This window comes from Asparagus officinalis, chromosome 2 (assembly GCF_001876935.1).
Source record: "Asparagus officinalis chromosome 2, Aspof.V1, whole genome shotgun sequence".
NCBI classification, from domain to species: domain Eukaryota; kingdom Viridiplantae; phylum Streptophyta; class Magnoliopsida; order Asparagales; family Asparagaceae; genus Asparagus; species Asparagus officinalis.
The window spans coordinates 43,229,269-43,241,360 of NC_033795.1; the positions used below are offsets into that span (position 1 = coordinate 43,229,269).

General features: G+C 34.5%; 1 protein-coding gene across 6 annotated transcripts in view; it reads right to left on the bottom strand.

The window, feature by feature from the left end:
* The window catches only part of LOC109830727, a 48,519-nt gene that overhangs the window by 18,439 nt on the left and 17,988 nt on the right, over positions 1 to 12,092 (bottom strand). For all 6 annotated transcript variants that reach the window (XM_020398092.1, XM_020398093.1, XM_020398091.1 and 3 more), the window contains exons 8-10: positions 10,422 to 10,483; positions 8,194 to 8,262; positions 2,426 to 2,531 (exon numbers count right to left, since the gene is read on the bottom strand). In XM_020398092.1, coding sequence (XP_020253681.1) covers positions 2,426 to 2,531; positions 8,194 to 8,262; positions 10,422 to 10,483 — 237 coding nt within the window. The remainder of the gene's footprint in view (positions 1 to 2,425; positions 2,532 to 8,193; positions 8,263 to 10,421; positions 10,484 to 12,092) is intronic.

Sequence of the window (12,092 nt, forward strand, 5' to 3'; positions counted from 1 at the left end):
TTGTTCATAAGCTTGCAGAGAACCTTGCAGAATCAATAGAAACTTCGGAAAGATCTTTAGACTCTTGTATTTTTTTTTTTTTTTGGTCAATGAACTGTAAATTTTATTCATCTCCCAAAATGAACATGTAAGGTATTACAAAGAACCAGAAAAACCTGGAAACCAAAAGAAAATTACAAATTTCCAAGTAGTTCTTTCATATGCACATATGAACTATCATTTAGGACTTTATAGAAAACTGAAAGTTTAATATCCCTAAAGACTTGAGCAGGCATCCTTCTCTTGTCCTGAAAAGTTCTTAAATTTCTCTCCCTCCAAATCATATATACAGCAGCAGATAATACCATCCTTTTCAGCTTCTTCATAGGTTTTTTTCCTTTCAAATTGAAAGAGTACCAGTTCAGTAGCATGCTCCATGAACAGGATCTCCATTTATACCCCCAACCAGCTCATCACTAAGTTCCACACTTCAGCTGAATATTTACACTCAAAGAAGATATGATCCCTTGTTTCTATTTGGTGACTGTCACACAGAACACAGTGAATTTGATTGGTGCTCAAGATGTTCATACGGCACAATCTATCTTTGGTAAGTAGCCTAGAATGACATGCTAACCAAAACACAAAGGAGTGTTTAGGGTATAGGAAGCCATCCCAAACTGTTTTAGCCCAAGTAGCTATACTAGCAGGTTGCAAAAGAGCTCTGTATACTGCAGTTAAACGAAGATTTCCTTCAGAGCAACAATCTGCTATAACATTCATCACAGTATCAGCACTTCCAAACTTACTCAAAAGCAAATCTCTCACTTTAAGGAGTTGCCTCCACATCCAAGAGTCATTAGTCTTAGGTTGAACAGTCCATATACCTTGGTTATGTAGATAGTTTCCATGAACCCACTTGATCCATAGGAGATCCTTTAGACTCTTGTATTGCCGGAATAATATATTTGAATTGAAAGTCTAAAGTCCTAAGTATCTTCTTCATAGTTCTTACATCATTAATTTCTACTCCATTTCTCTTCATTTGATTAGTTATTGTCCGAACTCTACTAAAATAGTCTGATATTGATTCTGTAGTGATTAGTTATTGTCCGAACTCTACTAAAATAGTCTGATATTGATTCTGTAGCTTTCATCTTCAAATTTTCAAATTCAACTCTTACTGTAGCTTTCATCTTCAAATTTTCAAATTCAACTCTTAATGCTTGGAGGCGTACCTTTTTGGCTCTTTCTGCACCTTGATAGGATTTTTGTAAAATCTCTCATGTTTCTTTAGATGATAGAGCGTTGGAAATCTTCTCAAACGCTGATTCATCTACGCCTTGGAATATTAGGAACAAAGCATTTTTATCTCTTTTTCTGACCTCCTTCAGCTCACTCTTCTGTGTGACAGTGAGAGTTATCTGCTGCAGGTGACTCCGGTTCAGTGTAGTCATTCTCCACGAGTTCCCACAAGTTTTACGAGCCGAGCAAGACTTTCATCTGGATACTCCAGTTGTCGTAATTGGTCTTCATCAGTTTTGAAACTTGTGGCTGGATCATGTTCGCCATCTCGTACACGAGCGCCTTCGATTGGCCCGGTTAGATCAAACCTTGCTCTGATACCATTTTGATGGAATTTGAATAATACAACTCTCTACACAAAGGAAACTTTTATTGATATAACACTAGAGAGTACAATACTTGCTCTTACAAGAGCACCTCTCTTTCACACAACTCTTTTATTTTGGTGAACACTCACACAAGCCTACACTACACACTCAAGCTTTCAAGCTTACTTCTTGCTTGCTTACCCAAATGTGAGCCCAAGACCCCTATTTATAGTTGTTTAAGAGGGCTAGGAAGTGTGTAGAAGAGTTAATCCTAGCCATACATTACTAAGAAGTTTCTAGAAGAATAAATACTAGCCATACACTTGTATCTTCCTAGAAACTTCTTGGTAGATATTTTGTAGGATGTTACTAGAAAAAAGTTCTAGAAAGTTGTTCTAGAATAATCTAAGTTGGTGAGGAATTCTAATAATCAGTTGGAGATTTGACAGCAGCATGAAACGATTTTTTCCTATTTTAATTCCTTTTTTATATCTCCTGGTAAAGGACCCTAACCTTTCATTATGATAAGTGTGATATAATTACAACAGCTCCCAATCAACAACAACATTCAGGGAGAGATTTGTGCGAACAGCAGTGTCAGCTGCTGACATCACCACGATGCACATTAGTTTTGATCTAATTCTTATACGTGCTATATATGATGACCTGCTTTACTCCTAGCCAGAATCGGGATGTGATGAACCAATAAAGTACAGTAATTAACAGCTCATGGTGCATGCAGATACAAGGCAAACACAAGCTATTTTCCGGTTTAGATTCTAGCACTGGGGAACTTAATAGAATGAGGGAAAAGCAACTGTAGTAATCATTACCTTTTCTGCTTTGGGAAGTAATAGAGTAGACGAGCTTTGTGGCACCTGGAGCGCTTAATTATCTTCTCAATGCCTTCATCCTCAACAATCATCATTGTTTTTGACACTAGATATTGGGGAAAAACAGAAGAACACACATCAGAAAAGGATAATGTTTGCAATGAAGTTGATAGTAACTCCTAAATATCAGACTACTTCAACCCGTGCATCCTGCTTTTTTTTTAACTTTTTTGTCAGAATGGTTGTATCTCGGATCCCCGAGGGTGGAGTGGTGGAGGTGGAGAGGTGTGTTAGAATTATAAGGAAAGGTGCCTTCTCTTTAATGGAATAAAATCTTCAGGCATTACTTTGACATTAAAATTAAAGTCAAGGACTTTATGCAATAGTTCTTGTCACTAAATATTCTAAAGAATTGTATAAAAAGATAAATCTATAATTTATTACAATATATAACATAGATGTAGGGGGAACTAACAAAAGTCATAGCGTTCAAATAAGCAAATCTTTGATGCAAATATTTACATAAAGGAAACATTATAATGATCAACAAAGTAATTCATATTCTAAAAGTAATAAATGGAGAAGGTTATCATAAAGTCATTTACTGAAAGCTGAAATCCAAAAGGGAACAAGTTGAAGTGAGGTTGTGTTGACAGATTTCATAAGCAAAGAAGTTTGGAGTTTGAATAGTGCAGAATCTTGCTAGCATGAGCATGCACCACTTCTTGAAAGGACTTAAGGGTGCCAAGGGAGCTATGATATCTTAGGATATCTAAGACCCATGCAAACTGCATGTGTTCTCATTGCAAGGGTTACTCATTTTTATTTTCAAAATATTAAGGACACAGTAGAGTAATAGGCTCCTTTGCTTACATGACCTAAATGCACAACCAATGTGTAGTATCTACCAACCAATAGATATCTATCTGGCTCAAACTTTGAAGGCTGATATTAGTTCAATTATAAAAAAATTGACGGTCATATGATCCCATGTCCTCCAATCTTCCATTGATGCCTTCTTGTCTAATGGGAAAAGATTTATTAGCTTTAAAGGAATCCATATAATCTAAACTTAATCTGCTTAAGAGATATGTAACAACCTAGGCATATGTATATGCTCTAGCTTGAAGGAGAGTGTTAGATATTATTAGATGTCATAAGGTATTTGTAGATAGTATTAGATCTTATTGTATTATCTTATGATCACTTATCCTATGTAACCGCTTGTGCCTATCCTATGTAACAACGATTGTGAGGATATCACAGGGATACTATTATGAATATCAATAAATCAATTTTCTCTTTTCTCTACAATTTGAATACATGATAGATAATATATACGTGCGCACACGCGTGTGTGTATTAAAACATTCAAATCTGCACAATTTGATTAATCAGCACATAATCCAATTAATTGTAACTCACTGTTGGACCGCACATATAATGAAACCTTTATCATGTAGATTGCAATCACAACTTGATGATATCAAAATCCAAAAGCCAATAAGCTATCGTGTTTAATAAACTCAATAAGAAATTCTTATTGAATTGGCAGTATCAAAACCATAAACTCAGGTTCAGGTGGGTAGTCAAGAAGGAAACCAATCACACCATTTACCTTACTCCATCCCATGTGCATGCATTGTATGTGGATGAATCAATCTGGCACAGGGTCAGATAACAACAACCATTGAAAAAGTGATTCTTTGTTAATGCTGGAAATCTTAGAGAAGAAAAGTTACTATCTACCATAAATACTTGTACAATTGAAATATATAACAAACCTAAGTACACTTCAGAAGTGTTCAATGCATCTCTATAGACTATATTGTGTCTCAGAATTACTGGTATTTGACATGTGCCTTAAGCTGAAACCATAACCAACTTGGAAGGCATATAATATATGGATGAAATGAGATTGGATCATAACCCCTTGACATTTCATGGATAACATGACTTCAAGTCATATAAACAAAGAAGAAGAAAGAAAAAAGAAGCTCCAAGCAGCTCCATAAAGTCGTGATTCAAAGGAGTTTGTCTCTATCAATTACATTTCAGCAAGTGATTCCATCTTCCATAACAGCAGAAACATTATCTCAAGAAGATTTACTGAATTTTAATCTGAGAAATTTGATCAACTGTGACTTCCACAAATGATATGTGGACACTGATAAATATCCATTGCTGGTTGATGTGAGTAAACTACTTTATAAGACTTTGCCAAAGGATATAGAATTTGAGAGTATGACAGGAATCTTGTGGAAATCATGGCTGCTCCTAGAAAGATGTTAATATAGAACCTACGGAATGAAAGCAATAAAGAGAAAATAAAGAGGGCAGAAAGATTAGAAAAATAGAAGAGATGAATGAGAAATGAGACATATTATACTTCAGGAATACTCAAGAGAAAAAAGGACGAATATAACTCGAATCACTAATAAGGAACAAAATATCTTTCAATAAATTATCTAGTAAACAAAGTCCAAAAATATCATCTATTACCTATCTCAAAGATAGCCTCTAGTTCAAAATTTTCATGAAATATTGGATCCAAATTTGCTGAATTTGATGACAGAAATTTTCAGTGGATATATGTAGGGGTAGGACACAAGGTACAAGTCTACAACTTAACATTTGGTATTTAGTGCGGTTGAATATCTATAGCTGGTAAGAATATGATAGTTTTGTCGCTTCAGGGAAACATAATACGGCAAATTGATGGGACATCAACATCAGAGCCCTTTTCCTTTTGCAAGGGAGAAAGTTTTCAGTCCGCTCTACGCCTTCAGTTGGGAAATTCAAAGTTCTTTTCTCTGAGATAGCTATATTGTACAGTAGGATTATTCGATATGAGATAGCTATATTGTACAGTAGGACACAAAGTAAATGTATACATGATAATTTTCTTACAATATGAATTTCCAAAGCTTAAAAAGTTCTGTTATTAGTAAACCACCCATAATGTTGGCAATTTAACAAATTTTAACTGATTGTCAATAGGAATCCTCGATACAGTTTTTTATTTACCAATAATTCCTAACTGAAGCAAAAATTCGGTATCACTTAGTTTATTCAAATTTTCTCCAATTGTTTACTTTGGCACCCTAAAGTTTAAAAAACTACAAAAAATGATACCCTAAAGTTTTTACCACTTTGGTACCTTCTGTTAGTTGACCATGAAATTCCATTAGATCACTTGATGACCACATGATTACTTTTGGACATTTTAACCTTGAGACAAATTTTTATTTTTGACCATAGTTGAAATTTATTTAGCATTTTTGACCCACTTTGCACTTATTTAGCAACCACCTGGCTGAAATTGGGTCGAATTACTACATGGGATTAAGAATCCTGTGTAGTTTAGGACAAAATTAACAACTACGCTAAACTCCACGGGATTCTGACTCCCGTGGAGTTTTGCACTGCAGTAACTCCATGGGATTTGAAATCCCGTGGAGATTGATTAATCCAAACTCCACGGGATTCCGAATCCCATGGATCTGCAATATCAACTCCACCAAAAGCTCAAATTCAACACTTGCATCCTCCTCTTCTATTATCACTCTTGTGGAAGGTCTTATATCTTGATGGAGAGCGTTATAATCGAAGGCACTTGAAATCCCTACAAGTGAATGTCCACTCAAGTATTGTGAATGTGTCCAATCCATATCCCGTTGCGGAGAAAAAATTAGTCGAGTCATCTTCAAGGTCCTCCAACATGTGAGAATACACTTCGTCATGAATCATCGATTTGCCCACATTTCTTTTATGTTTTTCAATAAATAATTCCACCGAATGCTTCTCATCATTTAATATGAAGATGAGACTCATATCATAGTCATTTGAGATTTGAATGCTGCTTATTCTGTTCCCCGTTACGGGATATTTGCATATCATATTAAGGTGATATTTACATGGATTGATTAATGTAAGTTTATATAAATCATTAATCAATTCATTGGAAAATACATGATTTGGATATAAACAACGATTTTGTTACACCTTCATATACAGCCATGTTATTCTCGAGATAGTTAATTTTCTCATCATATAAATAAAGATTAAGATTCGATGGTTCATCGTTACCCCTGAGGAGTAAAAAATTTCAATATCAATTAGTATTACATGGAGAACACTAAAAATAATATTTACAATTAAATTCCCTAATTTTAACAATTTTCACTTAATTTTTACAATTCCATAAGTTTTACAATAGGTCAAACCCTAAGATTTTCAATTCCCTAATTTTAATAATTTTAACAATTTTCACTTTAACAATTTAATTCCTTAGTTTTTACAATTTTCACTTATTTTTTGCTTCTAATATCACATTTTCCTCCAAATGTAAGTTTACAATTTCAACACATTCTTCTAAAATATAAACTAGAACAATCTCTAGGGATAACCATCAATCCAAATTCACAACATTAATTCAATTAACAATATTTTATATTATTTTCCCTAATTTTCCTTCAAATTCCATACAAATTTCCTTCATTTTTCTTCACAAAATTTAAAAAATATCAAATGTTAATCCATAATCTCAATTACAATAAGCTATTAGGATGCAATGGTGAGAATATGTAAAATATTAGGAGTAAAACAAAAAAATTTAAAGAATTTACCAAAAATTAGGTCAAACCATAAATTTGAGATCTGACGAACTCCGACGAAATCCGGCAAACATCGGCCCAATGGAGGTCGGCGGTAGTGGAGGAAGGTGAACGGAGATGGTCGAAGGGGTTGGAGATGGTCAAGAGCACAAGAGAGTCACAAACACTAGGGGAAAGAGGGAGGAGAAACAAAGAGTGCGAGAGGGAGAGCAAAGAGTGGGAATGGTGGAGGTGTATAAGTAGTCGGGGGGGGCAAGTCATTATGCAACTTCACGGGATTCAGAATCCTATGAAGTTGCAGGGTGATTCTGGCAGAGAGTTGGAAATCAAACTCTGCGAAAATCACCCTACAACTACACGGGATTGCAAATCCCGTGTAGTTTGAATAAATCAACTACATGGATTCAGAATCCCGTGCCGTTCGGTACAGTACGCAACCCAACTAATTGTAGTGTTAAACTACATGGATTGAGAATCCCGCGTAGTTTAGTGTTCTACTAAGCTACACGAGATTCTCAATCCCGTGTAATTTTCTGCACTTATTTAGCGTTTTCGATCTAATTTCAGCCAGGTGGCTGAAACTGAGTCGAAAATGCTAAATAAGTGCAAAGTGGGTCAAAAATGCTAAATATATTTCAAATATGGTCGAAAATAAAAATTTGTCATTAACCCTTGTTTTAAAAAGAAAACACTTTAAATCCTCTTCTTCTGCTATATTTATAATTTTACATGGTTACAGAAGGTAGAAATGTCATTTTAAGTCCGCCCCATTAACAGTGTTTAGATACTTTTTAATTATTTAGGGTACATTTTGCACAAATTTATACTCATGTTACTAAAGAAAGAATTAGAGAATTTAGGTATTAAAGTAAATAGCTTTGACAATGCTGCGTGAATCTAGGTTTTAGCCTATGAAAAGGGTGCTCAACCTGCAAGGACATGTTAAAATATAAAAATATAACACTCAAGGGCCTTAACCCTCACCACAACTTTGGAGTTTTGGTGGTGGTGACAGGGACTTTAACGTAAGGGAGGGACAAAATAAAAGAGTTAATCCTTTAAAATTCAGAATATTCTAAAGAGAAGACTAGCTTCCACATTAACTTGCATGGAAAAAAAATTAATGAGTTCAAAAAATTGTCAAAGAAATACCATATTTGTCACAGTGAAATGCTAGCTTCAGCCCCACATCAAAAATCATCTTTCCCAGAGCTTTAAATGCTGCAAAGGTTATAAACTGTTAGGAGGCACATCTTACCATAGCTATTGCAGAAACAATAAGATAATCTTTAGTTAACTAAGGGCTCAAGAGAACATTTATAGCAAAATAATAAGAATGGCCATATATATCGTCATACACCTATTAATTTAACTTGAATCAAGACATTATACTCTTTCAACGTTTCTGATCTTACAAATTCATGTTATGTACAATGACAATAACAAACAACTGAACAAGCACACATAATTTTATTGTTATCAAAATTCTTTTGCTTTAATTTGTAACCTAAGTTTTAGGACAGGATGATCTTCATGTCTATATCATGGCATATCTGTAGCTGTATTGGTTTGTTGTAGCATCGGGTGAAGAAAATGGACAGAATTGTCGTCAGTAGCTAAGGAACAAGGAAATTTTATATGGAAAAAATTTTTCAGCAAAATTTGAGGAAAAAGGACCTCAAAAGGTGAAGGTACACAGAATGCCGTTTCTCTTAGAGGCAGAAGGTGCTTGAATACTTAAGAAAGGTGGTTTGTCGCACTTAAGAAGAACATTCCAATCTACCTCAACAAGATCGTTGATCCAAAAGGGTAATTGTGAAATCCAACAATATGACATGTCAAGACATCCCTCTTATTGACACTGAAGGCAAGTTTATGGATACCTCTGGATCTAGTCCTAACAAAGAAGTAAACAGAAGATAGAAGTACTTGAAAATTCTAGTGGAGGGTTTGTTGAAATACTCATTAAACTATACACAGGTGCTGACTAAGCTGGATCTTTATTTTATGAGATTAGCCACCGAGGACTATGCACTTGTTGGTGAGAATCTTATGTCTGGAGAAGTGTGGAACAGAATACAGTTGCCAAATGCAACTCAAGACTGAGAATCAAACCATAGCTCGTACTACTTTCCTTCAATGGATAAAGCATATGGCAAAGGAGTTGGGAATTTGAAAAAACTTTTCTTCCTGCTCTTGTTTAAATTCATGTTCACTGAATATATTTTCTAAAAGTACAGTTAAATTTTTTTTTATTGAGACAAAGTTCTAGAAAGAATTATTCACAATTCTTATGTTATAAGTACCCGGAAACTTTTCTTATGAATTGATTTTACAATGGGACAGATGGAATATATCTGTAACAAGCTGGGCACTCTTGCACATTCGTTAGGTAAGGTCCTGCTTGACTATGTCCTATGTATATTTATTGAATATAGTTGCTCTTCAACTTCAATTAACCTACTAACCTAAATATAGTGTCTAATGCCCTCAGTTGCTCCTTACCCTACTGCAATTCTTTTTCCAATGGCTTCCTGTTTCTTGCTTTTTCTTCCAGTCTCCCACCTTAGCTTGTTCAGTAAAGCATCATTCTTATTAAAGAAAGACACCATAACTCCATCTATACTAAAGATCACACGATTATACATTCTTGAGAATTGGTCATTCTATATCATATTTCAGATCTAGAGTGATCACTGATGGGTGCCTGTCCTCAAATTCCATCCTAGCTAGCTTTATTTAAGAATTTAGCAGATATAGATAAAGTTTGATATCAATGAAGTTATCCTCAAAGATCACTAACTATTTGCATAAAAGAACCAATAAAAGGTACGTGCATTGATAAAATTCAATGTTACCTCAGAGGGCCAAATGAGCTAAATTTTCTAATTTGTACCTTTTGTTATCCAATAACTTAGCACTGATTTACAGAGGATATGGCTTAAAATGTGCAACGGAAACAAATGAGTCAGCCAATATGGAGTTAAATATGAGTGGAGATTCCCGAGAGAGGAACACTAAGGATCAAATAAAAGAAGATGAATTAAGACATTAAAAAGATACCATAATTGAAACCAAAGCAGAATGAAGAAAAATAATTCCTGTAGCTGATCTAAATGATCTTGAATAATGTGTTTTTCTTAATAGACATGCTGTGATAATATACTTCTGTCCTGTGCCTGGAAGATGTGGAGAATTATGACAATGTAGAACAAGGCTTAGAATGGATAGTATTAAATATAATATTTCTAAACTACCTTTTGCTTTGGGAACAGCACTGGCACAAGATGGTGTGACAATGCATGAACAGAAGTTGAAGGATCGCGTTACAGAACATTGTAAATTACATTATCAGAGTCATGAGAATGATGCTCACTTACCCCCTTCAAGCTCAGGCAAAGCACTGCTCGGCCATTTATTTGGACAACAAAATGATGGGTACCTAAGAGGATCCATTTATAGAAATAAGAACAGGATGATTAAACATAATGGAAAACTGCTGAGAAAAATTTAACGTTAACTTAAAAAAAACTCACAAAGAAAACTAGTAAAGATATTGAAAAACTCTTGGAGAGAGATATGCAGAACAGAAAAAAAGCAAATAAAATATTACAAGATTCGAAGAAAACCAATAAAGAACAGAATAGGAAGAAAAGTAAAGCTTCCATGAGTAGTATACGTATTAATCATTACTCATTAGTACTCCTTGTTAAAAGAATGTTCAGAATATTCTATAACCATCAAGATTTATTAAATCATTGAACTGCAAGTCAGCAACTAAACCACTAGAGAATGGATGCCAAAAAATCAATTGACTCGGAAATTAGAGAACACTATTCTCAACACTTCGTCAAGGTCAATGAGATGACCAATGGTGTATGACTCACTGAGACACAATGCTTTGAGAAAATAAAATAGTGTGCAAAGGGATGCTTGTCATATTGAAACATCATGTTTAAGGTATATTGGGCACTGTAAGACAGAAAATGCTTCCAACTGTGTGCCCAACAGATGCGACTGGGGTGATGATAGTGTAAGCCATTTAATAATCAAAAGGGCCAAGCACAAAGAGGAAGTCGTGGATGATATTTGTATAATGGAGATCAATGAGTGTCATTGGTATTCTGGTTAAACAATTGTCAGGTAACAGAATGTAAGCTACAGGAACTCAATATTTGTAATCTATTCAGCTCAGTGGTTACCCGTAAATGTTGATGCAGCTAGTGTGAGTTTTGGACTGGAAGGGCCTAGTATCGGCAAATTATCAAGTTTCCTTCTCAACTTACATGGGCACTGAAGATATTCCTTTGAGGTTCCATCGAGTAAGTAGTCAACTTGGTTCAAAAGACAAGCTGACTCTTTATTTTCAAATCTTGAGGTGAGGAATAACATGTTTTTATGTTTTTCGTTGCATGAAATAATTCATTTTCTGGGTATATTAGCCATAAGGTCCAATTTCTTTGCAGAATTGACGGTATATCTTCGAAATAACTACCTAAAAATGAAGCTATAGGTCTGACAGTTTACATTATTTTAAAGAGTGTATAGGATGTTTCTGATGGAAAAAGACAGACCACAAGGTTGTGGCATATATCTGTTCAAATTGGGAATGGTTCACGTACTATTCACATAGAATAAGAGTGAAGAATTTCATATGCTTACACATCAATTTCCAAAGGTTTATAAGCATACATGTCTCTTATTCATAATCATCCGTATAGGTGTATGATACTTGAACAAGTAATATTTGGACAAATAATACTAGAATTTAGAAGAAGTGACACAAGTAGCAGTGTTGTGACCTCTTCAAGATGTATTTCTAATTTTGACTCCGGTTGCTTCAGCTAGGAGCAGATATGCATAGAAATTATGATTTCTATTTTAGTGAATCTTGACTTTTATTTGATTAAGATAACATAAAATTGGTTATATATATTGTTCAATATTAGTAATTTTCTTTTGACATATCTACTGAATTTTTGGTCTGGTGCTTTGGTTTTCATTTACAAATAACACTCATATGTATCCATATCTTGAGTCTTTACACTGAC